The following is an 18,634-nucleotide window of genomic DNA, read 5'->3' as shown; positions in this document are numbered from 1 at the left end:
TCTCTCTCTCTCTCTCTCTCTCTCTCTCTCTCTCTCTCTCTCTCTCTATTTGTTATTTTCTTCTCTTTTTCCCCCCCTTTCTCAAACATTATTTACCTTCTTTCCTCTTCATTTCTTGCACAATTTCAGGTTCTGTCTCTTGTTATTGAAAACCTATCTTTTCTTCAGACTTCTTGATTTTCTCTCCGCGTACTTCTATTATCTTTATAGATCTATACAGTGCGATAGTAATTATTACTGCAGTGGCACATTTGTTCCAAACGAAAATGTCGTTGTAAAATCGTTTTTTTATATCTGTTCCTTTCTTAGCTGTCTCACGTTCTTTCTTTTCTATGCTTCTTTCTTCGACCATTGTGACCTTTTTCGTTAATCTTGTATCATTCTCGGTATTCCATATCCGCACTGAAAAAAATTTCTGTTGAAAATTTTGGTTGAAAATGAACGAACTAGAAAATTCTGATCACATATCAATCAGAATTCTATAGTTATCTCAATTAGAATAATAATAAATTCAAAAAAATTCAGATTTGTCCAACCAGAATTCCAATTAATGTAATCAGATCCTTTTTCTAGTACATTGTGCCTTTTCATATCCTTTTTACGAAATTTTCATAACATGTTCCTTCGAATGAGAATACAATGTCACATTTTAAATATCTGTCGAGATTGTTTTATTAACGATAGATATAAATTTCATTCTGTTACAACCCACGATCTTTTCTTTATACGCGACAGATATGTAGGAACGCATTAAAATAAGTTTGTACAGGTATTTAATGAAATACCGACGCGGCGCGCAGTTTCGCGTTATTCGCTAATTGCACGTATTACCCTTTAACATCGCGCAAATTTCATGGAAAATTCCAACTGGTGTTGAAATTTACCTGACATGTTAATTTCTGCGAATATTGATGATGGGAAATAGTTGATCTTTTTCTAGTTTATGTCATTATTTCTTTGCATCAACTGTAATATATATAAATATCATTTGGAGAATAACGCGAATAATTGCATGTAAAATAATCTCTTTAATAAAAAGTAAATCGAATCTACATTACGCTTTTTATGAACATTAAAAATCCTTTTAATTTCGCAAATACCCAGTTTATCGTTGTAAAATGACAGTGCAGCAAATAATGTTCGATTACGTTGATTAGTATATACATGATTCAACACATTTATGGCTTTTACGAAAGCCACGTATCGATTTTTCTATACTTTATTGTCAATAATAAACGGTACTTATTTAAAAATTTATGGAAATATTTATAAAGCAAAAAAATAGAAATTAATGATTATACGAACAACTCTTTTGTTGAATATTTCACAGAAAAAAGTTCTCTAATTTAATTATACCTGCTAATTTAAAAAAAATATATATGAATATGTTTTAGTGATGTATAATATAAGAAAATAATATGTCTCACTTCTGTATATAATTTGGCAATTTATTTTTGTTTGACTAAGTTTACTTTGTAATTCCGTAGATGGTAGAAAACTCTATTCATTTTACCTACTGGTATAACATATGTAACTTATTTATATATTACACAATACGTGCTTTAAGTGCAGAAATTATTATTATTACAGAAACTACTTATACATAATGTACTATGTACCGAACAATTTAGTTGAGAACAGCATACAACTGAAACTAATTTCGTATTGTTTCATATCTATATGTCTTGAACTTCCTCCAGATCGATATTTTCCAGATAATATGATTCCCAGATAAATTGCCCTATACTTTTATGTCTAATGGTAAAAATTTACAAAGCCTTTAATTAAACAAAAGTAATATTTACAAAGCCTTTAATTAAAATGTTTGCAACGATAAATTTTGTTTTGCGGTCGGAACATTTCGCGCGTTAAGAGATATATTTGCAAATTGTAGTAGCGAACAGTGCAATCGCGATGCGCTGTACATACATATACACTGCACAACACAGTTTAATTGATCATTATTTCGGAAAGCCGACATAATCCTAACATTGTCGAGTATTATGCAGTACACATAAGAGTCGTATATATACCAGGATACTGTTTTGCGTATACATACTTGTGATTATCGCCACATACGCGATCAATCATTTGATGTGTGAACTTTCGATATGCCAGGTATACCGATAATTACGTGGATACTTAGAGGCGATGACCCGAATCTATATCTATAACGAAAATACGTGATGATTGATCGGGCGTTCGTGCAAAAAAGATGCTCCGTATATTCACCCCGGTTCTAAATTGGTATCAGCGATCGAAACTGCTTTTCGTGAACTCAATTTCGAAAAAATGTGTCTCATGTATGGCTATTCTAAATGTAGTTCATCCGTGTGAATATCTATATCATCGAAATTTTATCAGCTTTCCTTATCCTGAGAAGATTGACCGTATTATTTACTACGAGCTATCACCATGTATTCACTTGACGTTCATAATAGATACTGTTTGCTAATAAAATATGCACCTCGGTGTAGCGCAAGGTGCGTCACGCACGCCATAGACGAGTTGCGTGCGTGCGAAGTTTCGCATGACACAATCGAAGTTCCACGAAATATTCGGACCCCTCAATTCATATTACTGTCGTCATAAATAATGAATCGCCACATCGATTGGCGAAATTATAATTGAATCCAGCGCGCATTTGGTCGACGAAACTTCTATCGCAAAAAAAATTGAAACATGGAAATACATTTATGTTAAAAAATGATAAAACAAATACAGAAAAAGATAAATAAAATTTATGTGTATTATGAGTCGCGCTCTCTTTTATATATTAAATTTGTAATCTTTTATTAAGACGAAGGACTTACATAGTATATTGTATATAAGAAAATTTATTATTAATTTGCGTAATCTTCACGGCTGCTTTGTTAACAGACATATTTTTTATAATTGGTATTTCCTAGGTCATAATACGGTTATATATAAAACTATATCAATAGCCAAAGAAAAAGCCATCGATATAAGAAGTCGTGTACATAGCACTGAACCTTCATAATGATATGGTCAATGGCTTCGAGGACGTTCTTATCCATTTTCAGTGTCAATAAATTCAAGGCAATTTATATTTAGATCGCGATTAGCAATAATAACCACTAATATACATTACAAAACATAATATACATTATGTTAACTAAAAATTTACGCTATGCGTAAATTTATCATTAAATTAATAATATTGAGAGAAGACTCGACAATAATATACAATATTAAAATTAAATTAGTGTAACGGACAATGAGCCAAAATAAAAACAATACACTTCAAAGAAACAAAGACAATATATCAAATTAAAGATAAATATTAAAACATAAGTAAAACAAACGTTTCGATGCCGATCGAGTCATTTTCAATGTTAACAAAATTTTCAAATCTTAACGAAATTATTACAATAAAAAGTTCTTAAAAATTATGCGATATGTCCGGATACTTGAAAAAATTATAGTCAATCATCGAAGTCGTCGGATAAAAATTGTGTTTGTCCATTATTTAAAATTTGTTAGTTAGTCATTGTTGTGATAAAAAACGGTGTTACAATAATCAATATTATCTTGTCGAAAGAAGAAATATCTTAAAATCGAATGGAGCAAATTTGCACAGAATTGACAGACGATGTTTATTGTATCAAATACCGCAGCACAATGTATCATTAAATTAGCAAATTTACGTAAGCATAGGATGACTTTTGATATCAAAAACGTATAAATATATTTATATTTCTTTTTTCGAGAATTTTTAATCATATCAACATTTTTTGTATAGAAAAAAATATACATAAAACTGAATATATCTCAATAATGCCTGTTTCCACCGATGCAGATTAACTTTAATCTTGGTTTAACTTACTGTTAATCTTTTTCTAATTTTTAGAATTAGAAAAAGATGAAGAGCAAATTGAACCAAGATTAAAATTAATCTGCATTGGTGGAAATGGGCATAAGACAAATAAAAATGCGTTTCTTCGTTTTATTTTGAACACAGTCTGATATCTATTTCTGCTAACCGCCATGACTGATGCCGATCTGTGAAGAGCGATAAGAAAGAATATAAGGGAACGCCGTGGTGTCTTTTGATTTGTTCATAGAACGAATTCTGGTTCGCGAAAGAAAGAGACTAAGAGGCAACGCGACATCAGGGGCGCGTATTGTCCTCAAGATCGGCGAAAGGAGTGGTTCCCCAAAATGCATGTCGTAGCTCTATAAATACAAACAGACATTTAAGGCCTGTAACCCTCGTTCGTCAAGCAGAGAATAGACTTACAGCATGAGGTGGTGTGCACACGTGTGCACACTTTTACGCGCTTGTATGAACAAGGATCGATCGAAAAGATCCCGCAAATGTGATACTTTGAGAAAAAAAGATATGCAGTATCATAGGAATGCTGTACGCAATGTTAACTTTCATTTTGGCTAGACAATCATTTACATTTAAATACGAGTATTCTTTTTACTTATAAAGTATTATCTTATTCATAAAATTTATAGTTTTAAAAAATTGACTATACGTATATATATTTAAAAAAATATATATATCTAAAAATAATGAAAAAGAAAAAGGACTACGAGCCAAAAAATTTGTTAAAATATACAATTGTTTCTAAAAAAATTGTCATTTGGTTAAAATTACGTAGTTTAATTAGAAAAACAAGAAATAGGTAACAAATGTTTCGATCTCTATTAGGCCATTATCAATGTTACAATGATCGCAAGTTGTTAACAAATGTTCGAAATTATAAAATTATAAAATTACGAAAACATAAAAATATAAAAAATATACATAAAAAAATGGGTGTGCAATCTCACTCGCATAGTTGAAGTTGCATTAATTTCGGCACACCAGCAAGAATCCATATAAAACAATGTCGTCTAGTTATAAACATAGTTTGTGAAAGCGTATAATAATTGTTTCTTATAAAATTGTATCAATGTATGATTTATGAAATTATCCGTTGTTAAAACAATGCGATAAGAGCCAAGTTTAAGATGTTACACCTTGTGTGTGTATATATATATATATATATACACATATATATACATATATATACATATATATACATATATATACAGGGTGATGAAAAAGTATAATAAAAACCCTGAAAAATCTCAAAAAATGTAAGTTTTACAGAAAAATATTTCAAATAAAAGTTGTAGAATTCAAAAAGGTCTATTCAATAGTCTCATCAGTTTGACCCTGGCTGGCATCGTTGAGGTTAAATTACCTTGAACTTTTTTTAAATGGAATACCCTATTTTTTATTGCATATTCTTATAGTCCTTCTCAATACCTTTTCAAAGCACTATAATTTTATTCATTTTGGGTCAGCCGTTTCAAAGTTATTGAGTATTTTACAATAACAAGTAATAGACACTCGAAGACAAGGTCGGAGGATGATCCAGCCAACTAAGGCAAGATCGGAGGACGATCTAAGCTCTTAGATCATCCTTCAATCTTTTCTTAGTTAGCTGGATCATATTCACTCTCAGTTGTTTTCACGGCTGGATCGTCCTCCGATCTTGTCTTCGGGTGTCTATTACTTCTTACTGTAAAATACTCAATACTTTGAAACAGCTGACCCAAAATGAATAAAATTATAGTGCTTTGAAAAGGTATTGAGAAGAACTATAAGAATATGCAATAAAAAATAGGGTATTCCATTTAAAAAATTCAAGGTGACTTTGACTTAATCTCAACGACGCCAGCCAGGGTCAAACTCGTGAGACTGTTGAATGGACCTTCTTGAACCCTACAACTTTTATTCGAAACATTTTTCTGTAAAACTTATATTTTTTGAGATTTTTCAGGGTTTCCATACTTTTTCTTCACCCTGGGCCCTGTGAGAAAAAATATTATATATAATCAGGAGACGCGGTAGTGTCATGTTCAAAAACTGAGATATATATTATACTAGAAGGTTTGCGGGTTATCGCCGTGTCTTTCTTCATTATTAATGCCTAATAAAAGATATATATATGTATTTTATTAAACACATATATATATATTTTTTTTTTTTAAATCATAACGTGCTGTAATAATCATTGTAGGTATACTTATCAAAATCTATCGATTATGTTTCCAATAGTATAGCTCCGTAAACATGGCCATTTATCAACTACTCGATCAACTATAAATAGAATAAGTGTGTAGCGTCACGCTATCAACAAAGTAAAAATATCAGCAAAAAAAAATATCATATTACATGCATCGAATATGCCATAAGTATGTTACATTAACCATACTGAAATTGCAAATGAAGAGATATTTAATAGAATTTAATTAACAGAGAACAGTGAGAAAGAATGTAGAATTTGCATAGAACATGTTGCTTCTTACAATTGATATTCATAAATCTTTTTATACGAGCACGCCTAAATCATCGGATGAGCGGAAAAGTCCTTTCAGAAAGGTGAACCGTTTGTCCGTTGAAAATAAATTGCTATTATTATTTCCACATGCACGGCACGTGGACCTAGCGATTCACGCTCAATGGCGGCCAGGACTAAATGGAATACGCGTCGCAAAGGATAATACCAGGCAGGAAATATCCCTTTCAAAACGCTGCGCCATTCCCCCGCAATCTAATATCATACTACGTATTCCGTGATATATTTCGCGATCCACGAACTCTGTGAGCGCGCAAAAACGGCCGCAATTTGCCTTTGAAAGGCTCACTGGGACGTACAAAATTTCTTCTTTATCGAAACCGGTGATTCTCAGGACCTTCGGCCTTTGCGAAGAAATGGGATAACCCATAAGGACATCATAAAGCAATTACGACTGTAAAAGCCTTGTTTTACGGTAGTTAGGTTACTTAAATCATTTTAGCTTCAATAAGCAATATAAATTCGTAAAGATAATAGTTCGATCTTGCGTAAATTCCTATTTCCGTCTTTGCGTTTGTAAAAGTTCCTTGAACGTGCAATTAGAATCTCGCTGAAGATCGAGAAAATACGTAATGGATAAGCATAAGTAGTAAACAAAACAAATTAGAAATATGCTCGCGTGACGAGGGCTCAACGAGCTTGAACTGAACCGAGGATTCGTAAAAGCGTACGCGCGAGTTTTTGAGTGTATTTAAGGACACGGCGAAGCCGCGAGCACGCGGTAACGCCCGCAACATGCGGCAAATGGCGCGGCAAATGTCTCACAGGCTCGAAATCTACCGCTAAATTTACGCGAAGCAGGAGAGGAGGTCCATATGAAGATCCACATGAGGAGAACGAAGTAAGAAGAGCTCCTGCACTTCTTGATGAAGAAAAGAGCAAATCATGTTAAAGCACGAAGCGCGGGGAATGTTTTTGTACGGCTATTTTCCCGTGTAAGTCTAAAGTAAAGCGAATCTTAATGATCGTCCACGACTGCACAAGTAATCTCGAAGATCTATATGTTGATTTCGAAACATAAAGAAATTGGAATAATACGAATTAAAAAGAAAAAACAGAACTAGATATATATGAGAGACACGTGATAATCATGATTATTATAAATATATATAATTATTTAAAACATCTGATTATCCAGCGCCGATTTTTAGATTGATGATATCATAAGTGAGAAGAGGCAATGAAAATTCTTACGCAATACATTAAAATAGAAATATTTTTTAATAAAACAAAATTTGCATTTGATAGAGTACATTTGTAAAATAGATAGAATAAAAAATGTATCGAAAATTCTCCTTTTGTTCCAAAATAAAATTATATATTTATCTTGATTTGATAACTTTATTTCTTTTTTTTTAGTTAGATATACTCAATTTCAAATATGTGGTTTTGTCAACTATCGAAACACAAAGGGATTTTTCGATACATTTTCTATTCTATCGATTGCAAATGCTGTTTTATTAATAGAAAGAATATATAGGACTTTTAGTATTTAAAAACAAAAAAAGAATAAGACAAATAAGAGTCAAAATACGTATAAAATACAATCTACAAAATCATCACATGATGCGATATATTTATATAATAAATTAAATTATAATTACAAAATATTATTCAGTTCTACATTTAAAACAAATTGAAAATTAAAAAACTAATTGAAAATTAAATTAAAAATTAAAAACATAACGTTTAGGCTCTGTATCTTCAGATGTCGCAATATAACGCAGATAACGCAGTAAAAATTTACAATCACGCAATAAGTTAAAATGTGTCGAATAAGTTATAGACGGTCAAAAGTCCGCAAAAATTGAGTATTTTTCTCAGAAGAAACTACATTGCTCATCAAGCGATTGGATGATCGCTCACGAAAAATCCTTGTGGTTCTAATATGAGCACAAAATTACGTCACTAAAAACTATATTAAGATAAGCAAATTGTTCCTCTGATAAAAACTCACCCTTGTATGTAAAAAAATCAAAATCCCATGTCGATAATTATATCAGTGACAGTAAAATTATTATCACATTACAGATGCGATTCGTCCAAAATATAAAAAGAAAAAATAATAACCGTCCGACTATCTCGACGTGCGAAATTAAAATGCGAAAGACTTGGCAATTCAAAGTCAAACATGGTTTAAAATGAGAATATATGATTTATGAAGACCCTTTGTGTCTGTCTGTAGGTTAAGACTATTATTCTGTTTTTTAATATTAAGCATCTCTGAGATAATACGTTTACTGTAACACGGTTCTTCATCTAAAATTTGAAAATTATTCCAATCGAAATCATGTCCTTGTTGTAATCTGGGGGCCTATTACAGTTTTCGGATTGAGTGAAAATGACGAAAGTGAGAAACTCACCCAATTACGGTTAATTTCACCTCGTGAGAATACGAAATTATTCGTGTGAGCGGGCTCGGCATAAAATTTAGCCGTAAAAATATGAAATCACGCAAGAGTGACAAAGAAAGACGCATTATTCTTATTCTATTATTCATATAATGAATAATTTAATGTTTGTGCTTGTACAACAAGAAGAATATAGTAGAAGTAGGGAATGTAGAATAAGAATTCTACAATACGAAGGCATTTACAGATAATGTGTAGTACTTATTAATACTTTTTTATTACCGCTATTATATTGCAGGCGGCTTCGTGCAAAATCTTCATTCATATTCATATAATTTAATAAAATTCTTTTCTGTTTTTCTGTATCGTTGGCCTAACCTCACTAATTATAATAAACTAAACTTTAACCCGACTGCGAATCTGTTTCTTCTTCTTTTGATATAAATGGCCCGGGTTCTCGATGACGAGTAAACTTGGTCAAGTTTGCTAAGCACAGTCGAAGCCGGCAATACTTTCCAAAACTGATGCAACACTCGAGACAAGGCGAAACATCCGCCTCACTCAAGACTTGCGAATTTGTTTCGTTTGGTTTGATTTCGTGAAAATATGAGATTGCTATACCGAAAGTGCCTAGTTATCTCACATTTTTACTCGACAATTCCGTAATTGGCTGACCAAAATCACGTGATACGAAAATGTGAAAAGTGATGAAATTCACCGAAAAACCGTAATAAGCCTTCTATGATCTGTTATCACCGATCTAGATCTGTTTTATTAAAAACATTTTAATATCATTTGCCAGAATTTCCTTTATGTATTTTTCTCGCTTTACGCATCACAATTCAAGCTGTAGTAAGTAGAGGCTTTAATAACTACAAGGATTACAAAATAACTTTGAGGACTACAAAAAAATGTTTGGAGAGCAATTCAAATCACTCAAATCAGTTTTGCTCTATCACCAGTTTTTTAGATAAAATCAAGAAGAATGATGGAAAAGTCTATGAAAATTAAAACATTTGAAAAAAAAGAGAGAGAGAGAGAGAGAGAGAGAGAGAGAGAGAGAGAACAAAAGTAAATATAACACTAAAATGTGATCGCAGAACTGATTTAAATATATTTTAGTGAGTTTGACAATGTATAAGAAACAAAAATAATTTTGCTTTATTAATCAAGGCTAATTCTACAATATGCTTCTTGTTTCCTGTTTCCTGCTGTTTGTCTCTGTTTGTCTCTTACCTTTTTAATCAAGAAGGCAAGAGACAAACAGCAAGGGACAGGAAACAAAAAGCACATTATAAAATTAGCCTTAGTATTATAACTGTCATAAAACAATTCAATATAAAATGTATTGTGCAACAAATAACTAGTCAATCTACACGTAAACTTTTTTCAGCTCCAGAAATGGTTATTTTAATTGTTACTTTTAAAAAAAAAATTAGCTCAGTTAGCCACAAAGTTGGCTCAATATATCGCTATGAATTTACGTGGCACGTATATATAGGAGGTTGTAATATCTAACGGTATAGAGAAAAATTTTTGTTTCTTACACTTCAATAAACTTACTAAAATATATTTAAATCAGTTCTGTGACCACATTTTAATGTTATATTTACTTTTGCTACAGGTTCCTTAAATATTTCAATTTTCACAGATTTTCCATTACTTTTCTTGATTATTATATATCTAAAAGACTGGACGTGAGTGATAGAACAAAACAGTTTACAAATTCGGATACAGTGATTCACACTCACACAAAATCTATAAAAAAAATACCTCTGATTTGAAAATTTCTGAAAATTTCTTTATATTCCTGTGCAAAATTTTTAAAAAGAACAGATTAAATATGAATCTAGAATTGCGAGCTTCGAAATATTAAATCGCGCGCAGTTTCTGCATTCATTATATTTATAGAATAAGCGTGCATTTTACGTTTATAACGGAACACTTCAATACATAATCGGAGTATGCGATATTTAATCGTAGGTTAAATTCTGTGTACACTATATGAATATGGTTCGCTATTAACGGCAAAGTTACGGCGCTCACGTAGTACATATACACACAGCGGTGCTATTATCGGATGGCTTTTCGCGAAATCATCGTTGCAAATGCAAACGACCGCGGCGAGACGGACTATAGAATCTGCGTGTGGAAGGATTGAAAAATCGTCAAATAAACGTTAAATGAGAAGTCGACGAGCGCGCCGTTAAAAATCATCACTGGCGCAATGCGGAAAACGCGAGTACGGAGTTCGTGCGTCGGCTTTCCCTCTCTCTCTCTTTCTCCTCCTCTTTTTAAAAACGCAGTGTTGTGTATATTAATTTTGTTTTCTGAACTCCAGAAAAGTAGTACATTACAGAATTACGTTATTTCAACTGCAGAGAACGTGTTATATATCAGCATTTTAGAAACGTACATAAATAGAAATATATGTATATCTTGAAGAACTAAAAATCCTAATTAACAAATTAATAACATTACGTAGTAAAAGATATATTGATATAAATCTTTTATTAACCTTTGGTCCTTTAATCAATTTGAAATCAATGTCCCAGCTATCATTGAAATTCCACAATGTACTGCAATTATTTTTATCGAGAGACATAGAGTATGGATACATTTCTTTTTATTGCTCCTTTTATGCTTTCTTTTTATCGCTTCTAATTTAATATGTGGACCACGTTGGCGTCGCTAATTATGAACTCCAAGCACATGTCTGTATATAGCTATTGTAACGACAATTTCGTGACAATAATAATAATAGTGAAGCGATATAATGTCAGAGATTACAGAGTATTCCTTCCCATTTTTTATGCCCCTAAAAAATTGTTACGGTAGAAAATATATTTTTGCTTTAAAATTGACGGTATAAATTCAAGGATAAGTAAACTTTTCTTCTCGATATTATACATGTTTTTATAAGAATGTACTTCTCTTGACGTAAAATATTTGAAACTCAGATTGTACATAGGTACAGTGCGAACTTCTAAAATTAAAAATTAAACACATCTATAAGGAAAAATATAGACTGTATTAGAATACATCACTTATTATTAAAATTGCACAAATAATGATGTAAAAACTTTGAAATATTCAATTCTTACGTTTTGTGCAAGTGTAAGGGTTCGTCCCTATTGAAGTCGATCGGCCTATTGGCTTCTTTTTCTATTTTTATGAAATAAAGAAACCAATATTGGCACGATTGACTTCAGTCAGGGACGAGTCCTAAGGAAACAGAATTGCCACATCGATCGTACATTATTGTCATATGATTACCGCAAATGAACGAATGTTCGCCATAAAAGCCAATTAATACCATAGTGCCACTTATAAACGCGTACCTTTCTCGAACAATTGAAAGAAGCTTTATATCGGCACCGCCGACCATCATTCATACACGCCTGCGGGGAAAACGTATGAACGCGAAAGAATTAGCGGCTCGATATCGAGCATCTAATTGGTAAACGATTAGGAATAAACGAGTTGATGCGCGATGACGATTTTCTTCTCATATGAGAGAGAAAGATAAAGAAAATACGTATGTATCCGTTTTACTATCCGCCTAGCAACCAACTGTTCGTCGAGTCTGTCCAATATCTTGAAAGGAATATAATCGGATGACGAGCACCGTTAGACAGACACATTCGTATACACACATTCAGGAAGTAAGCAGTGCGACGGATATGCGCGATTTTAATCCGGAAACGCGACGTCGTGATACGACCGCCGAAATGCAAGATTATTACGGTTGCGAATCACTACACTATTAATAGGATTGCCATAAAATTGGAAATCGAGAAAATCACAGAAATTTCAAGAAAATTGGAAACAGGAAAATCAAAGAAAAGTAATGGAATTTTATAAAATTTTCTGGAAAATTAAAATTCTTGGTTTTAAAGAAGTTTGACATGCATACATTACATTTACACAATTTTGGAATACTATTAATTTAATAATTAATAAGCAAATAGTATCAGTAACATTAATAGTAATTTACATTGCTATGTTAAATTGCCCAGTCAAATATTTACTCGTTTCCAAATTAGAAAAACAATAAAATTCGAAATAGTATTGAAAATCGGGAAAAATCATGAAATTTTATCTATAAATCAAAGAAAAAGTATGAAATTTTAAGATGAAAAATGTTTGACAATTTTGATTAAATTTATAATATCAAATTATACCCAATTTTTAATCGTTTCTGTATAGATCGCCATTGCTCCTATCCAACATATACATATGTGTATATATATATATCATTAATTTAAATTAAAACAATTTAATTCAACAAAATGTATTAAATTTGACGCAAATGTAGCTTATTATTTACTGAATGCATACATTAATATGGATGAATTTAAGCTAATGATTTTGAAACTAATCACAGAAATGGATTGATTTTAAAAACACATGGAAATTGAAGATAATAACAAAATGTTATTTAGCTCAAGGGAGTTTGGATTATGTTCCTTTAATATCTAACAATGCGCAATTGCAAAATGCGTTTTCAACCAAGCTTAGCATGCCATTCATATCGTTAATGAACTGTTATATTCGATACGTGATTAAATCCCTTTATTTTCACAGGGATATAATAATTATTACAATATAATTATAACAATAAACACGTGTCTATCAGCTATAATCGTACACATATGTGCATTAATGCGTGCCGTTAGACTGATAACGCGTACCGAAGTCTCACGTGTGGAATTAGCCGTATTTTGCGTAAAGAAAGCTAAAGAGGGGTCTTTTCCATTTTATATCCCCGCATATGTGTGACTCATGTCTTTTTCCGTTACCAAAAATGGTCATAGCAAAAAGCATATAAGATATTGCGAAACTCTAATTATGATCAAAATGAACTTACCTTTCGCGAGGCGATTCAAGATGAGATCCTTATGTTGTGCGGTATGAGGCTCAGGAAGCACCACGAGAAGGTAGCAGCCACTCAAGGGCGACGGTGGCGGATGTTGTTGCGGTTGCTGTTGAGCGGCCGTCTGCACCGGTACGGAGGTGCCGGTGATCGGCGTGTTTAGGGATGCAGACTGCTCGACGTTTGTCGTTGTAGCGCTTTCTCCTCCCCCTCCCCCTCCTCCACCCTCCCCGGTAGGATCCGTGGTACTCATTGCTGTAACATCATACATATGTATTGTGAGATATCTTCGGAAAATAATATTTTCTATAGTAATTCTCTACGTGCAAAAACGGTCAATGAATAATCTTAGAAACCCTGTAATAACAAGGAATCTGACACAGCCAATAATTGATCTTACAATTACAGATCCTTCAATCAGATCTAATTATAACAAGGGGTCTGGCATTTTTCGTTAAAATCGTACGAGTGAGAGAAGTGTTATATCTCACTCTGCAGTGGTGCGAGAGAAAAAAGATATGTGTTATCCAGGAATGGGAAAGTTACTTTGTAAAAGTAATTAATTACAGTTACAGTTTTTCCTTTCAAAAAGTAATTAATTACCGTTACAAGTTATTGACACTGAAAAGTAATTCGTTACAGTTACAGTTACTGAAGAAATAACTTTAAGTTACTTTTAAGTTACTTTTTCATCAGAATTTTCATTAATAGCATCAATACTAGGGCTGCAGAAACGTTACCCAACTGCCTTCGTGTATCGTTTTACTCTTGTTTTTCACCTAATATTAAACAAGAATGATACACAGGGTCATCAAAGTAATTAGGACAATTTTTAGGGATGCAGACTGCTCGACGTTTGTCGTTGTAGCGCTTTCTCCTCCCCCTCCCCCTCCTCCACCCTCCCCGGTAGGATCCGTGGTACTCATTGCTGTAACATCATACATATGTATTGTGAGATATCTTCGGAAAATAATATTTTCTATAGTAATTCTCTACGTGCAAAAACGGTCAATGAATAATCTTAGAAACCCTGTAATAACAAGGAATCTGACACAGCCAATAATTGATCTTACAATTACAGATCCTTCAATCAGATCTAATTATAACAAGGGGTCTGGCATTTTTCGTTAAAATCGTACGAGTGAGAGAAGTGTTATATCTCACTCTGCAGTGGTGCGAGAGAAAAAAGATATGTGTTATGTTATCTCACTTTAACTAATGCGAATTGACAAAAGATGTCAAATCAATCTTAAGTTACTATCTTATGTCTAAACTTTGATCTTAGAGGATCTCTAATTGGTTTACAAAGAATTTCTTTTTTAATCAATTTGAACATCCAGATATGACAATTTTGATTGAACCGGTGAACACGCGATAAAGCAAATAATAATTATAGATAATTTGGATATCGACTGTCTACTGATCGCTTAACAGGTGAGCAGTTACTTCACTATTATATTGTATTGTACATTATTATACTGTAGCTACACTTTCTCATTTAAATCTAATCGGCCTTTTAAGCGCCGCGCCACTACTTAATCTTCTTTTCACGACGGCTATTCAATCAAACTGACGCGATATACTCAGCTCTTAAATCTGAAATAGCCGAAATCATAATACTTAGAGTAAGCGAAAAGAAAATTACGTTATCACGATGAGCCTCGCATGAAAGGAAATATAAAATAAAAAATGACTCTAATATCTTTGTATACTGAAATACCACGTAATTACTATAACTTATGTTCTTCATTTGAATTCTCACCTAAATTTTTCTTTACAAAATTTGCATTGATATGTCTTCTCGCTATCATGAATTTTTTTATAACGTTTTAAATCCCATTTTCGTTTGAAGCCTTTATCACACACTTCGCATATGTGTGGCATAACTTCATTATTTATGTCTTTTTTATGTTGATTCGAAGTTGTCGGGTGTATAGGAACTTTTATTTCAAAATTACATTCATGAGACACGACATTTTGATCCTTATATTTTTTTTGAACTTTTATCCTTATTATGTTTTAAAATGATGTGTCTATTCAGATTATATTTTTCCCTGCAAAACGACCGTTGCAAAATTTATTATCTTCTACCAGTTAATTTAATCACATTGATATAAGTTAAATTTTCATATTCCGTTAAGGAAAAGCTCCGGCTTAACGTTATCATGGCTACCATTACTCTTTATTAGTGTAGATACTACGCATGGTGCTAATTGCAGTTAACACATCTAACGCGGTCAACCGAGATAAAGAACGAAAGCTCTAGTCGAACGATTCACTATCGCTCTGATTATTCGTTAAATCTACCTTTGCCGGGCCATCGTACCGTTCTGTCTAACAAATGGCTTCGTACGCTCATACGGATGCTCCATCTGCACTGCGTACGAAAGATGGGAGATGAAACGGAGTCGGAGCCGAAATAGAAGTGGCAAGGGTCGAGGAGAAGCGTAATGTCAAGAGGGTTGGCGGTACACAAAGCTCCGCTCTGCCTCCTGCCTCGCTCCTATTCTTTATGTCGAAACGCGGCCGTAATTCCTCCTCCATACAAACGGCATAATCTCGATATTACCCTTTTAATACTCGCTTTATGGTCGACAAACGTATAATGCACTGGGGAAACTTTATAACGAATGATCAATCGTTGAAAACTCTCAGCGAACTTCTCCAGTCGTGGCCGACACAATACAGAATTCATGAACGATCTCATTTGTTTCACAAACCTGCGACTACAAATTTGAGAAGGAGAGACACCGGTTCCACTTAAGTCAATTCCGAGAAATCCGTACGATGCCTATTGTTGATACAAACTTTTGAACAATTCCCGCGACAAGAATGGTTTTCGGAGTTTATTTCTCAATGAGCTTCAAGTAGTTCATTCTTCTAACCATCTACGACAATTCTCATAGCAATATATGTTATATATCTATACATTCGGGGATATACCTATACGCGTACAAGAATTCGAGTGGAAATCAAGTATTACTAGCCGGTCGCCAAATCGAAGATCTCAAGGCGAATGCTGCACACGGGCGGCCCTGCGCACTTTTCTGCAGTTAAGCCGAACGTCGATGAGATTCCCGTCGAAACCTTACGAGCGGCCGAGCTTTTTCCGTAGAAAGGGAAATTAGTTTTCCGGGAAGGGGGAGCCTGGGAAGCCTCATGTATTCACTGTGGAATTTACGGGTCCGCGGAATTTCCAATATTTTGCGATCGCGGTTGGAGGATCGTCGGAGAACGATGCAACGAGGAAATTGCTGCCTCGTCGACGAGTCGGCGCCGTGGTCGCATCGCACGCACGCACGTCGGCAAAGCCGGCATTGCGCAGGAATTACAAGAACCCTCTGCGTACAGCACTATTACATCCTAACGGGCGTAATGCGCAGGACGGGCACAATGCCGGGTGCTCCGCATAGTCCTTAGATCATTGATCCAAATTCGACTGGAGTCAACGAGGGGAACAGCCGAAAGTCTTACGTAGCCGAATCGCGATCGATCCATGCGAAATATACTTTGCTCATGAGGGGATGATACCGGTATCCTCTGTTACACCAGTATAGATAGCACTGTCGATAAGGTTTACCTGTTTGCCTCCTATTAATCAAAAGATCGAGAAAATATCGAATTACGAATTATTATTCAATACCGGAAGTAATAAAGATGATCGAACTGATGATGGCAAACGAGAATCGATGGCATCCCGGTGAAACTTTCGGGACGAAACCACCCCACCACGTATCGTGCACTGCAGTGCAACCCCTTAGTAACAGATCGCCCCCTCTCGCGAGGCACCCGACGATAGCGATGACGGCGGCAGTGGCGGCGGGCGGTGTACCGACCGATAAAATCCATACGTCAGGTGAGGAAATCATCAGCACGAATTTCGTCAGGATTACATACGACTCAACCGTTCGTTTGTCCGTCTGTCCGTCCGTCCATCGTCGCCTGACCTTCGTGACCTGGTTAAATGATAGGTCGCCGACACGTAGCGGATTTCGATCGGTTCGAGTCTATCGAGCCCTCGACCAAGTTTCCAATATAGTAATAGCGTACTCACTTGGTTACTCGTTATACTCTCCCCCAGCAATATTCCTGTGGGTACCACGAGCCGGGGTAGCCTCAACGAACCGAATTCCAAGTTCCGGAAGTATCCTGGAGGGCTGTTACCACTGCGGTAATAGGCGAACGATGACGTCGTCCGCGACTAACGAGATGTTCCTCGGAGGAAAGGGGTGTCGCGCGTTGGAGACTGTCCAAGTTGTTTGTCCCTTCGTCCGCTTTCTCGAGGCCCAATGGGAGATGGAGCGGAGCACACCTCTCTCGCTCCTTTCGCACACCGCGAATGGGCACGGGCAGATGAGTGGAGGTGGTTGACAAGGGATGAGAAAAGTGCAGTGGGGGGGGGTGGGGGGGGGGAGCAGGAAAAGTAAAGATAAGTAGTAGGCAAGGAAAGAATAAAAGAGAGACAGGTTAGAACAGAAAGAAGAGAGCGGAGTGAGAGGAATGATAGAACTCGTGTGAAGCACAGTGACGTACGTTTGACGTTATACGTGTCTCTATGTATCGAGGCGAGTACAGCGGTGCTACAACACTTCGGGGGTGTCCCGAAGACGACGGAGATTGCAAGCGGACGGGCGAGAGACCGAACGAGAGAGAGGAGGGTCCGAGAGATAGAGAACTATACGCGGAGACCGGCGTAAAGAGATCGACGGACGGCCTCCGACGGCGAACGACGTTACGTTGTCCAATGCGGAAGCCTCTCCGTCGTCGAGTGCACGTCGGAAAACGTATACGGACGCGAAATCCTCCTCTCTCCTCGACGGGCCCTGTCCCCTGCTGTCGACGGCGACGACGACGACGTGTGACGATTCTCACAGTGCTTGTTGCGGCCTCTCGGTTATCAAAGCTCGGCAGCAACACTCGCGTTGCGGGCTGCCGGCTCTCTGACGGGAGAACTCGCGGCGCTGCGGCCCCCTGCGTCGGCGGCGATGACGACGGCGGTGGCGGTGGAAAATCCTCTCACCCCCCCA

The 18,634-nt window shown here is 35.3% G+C and overlaps 1 protein-coding gene across 1 annotated transcript in view; it reads right to left on the bottom strand.

Annotated features, from left to right (window-relative positions):
* Positions 1 to 13,860, bottom strand: part of LOC108780709 (microtubule-associated protein futsch) — a 67,790-nt gene extending 53,930 nt beyond the window's left edge. Inside the window, exon 1 of the mRNA XM_018548500.1 lies at positions 13,602 to 13,860. Coding sequence (XP_018404002.1) covers positions 13,602 to 13,860 — 259 coding nt within the window. The remainder of the gene's footprint in view (positions 1 to 13,601) is intronic.
* Between the last annotated feature and the right edge of the window lie 4,774 nt (positions 13,861 to 18,634).

The sequence above is a fragment of the Cyphomyrmex costatus genome, unplaced genomic scaffold (assembly GCF_001594065.2).
Source record: "Cyphomyrmex costatus isolate MS0001 unplaced genomic scaffold, Ccosl1.0 scaffold726, whole genome shotgun sequence".
Classification (NCBI taxonomy): domain Eukaryota; kingdom Metazoa; phylum Arthropoda; class Insecta; order Hymenoptera; family Formicidae; genus Cyphomyrmex; species Cyphomyrmex costatus.
This window is presented reverse-complemented; position numbering and strand designations above follow the sequence as displayed.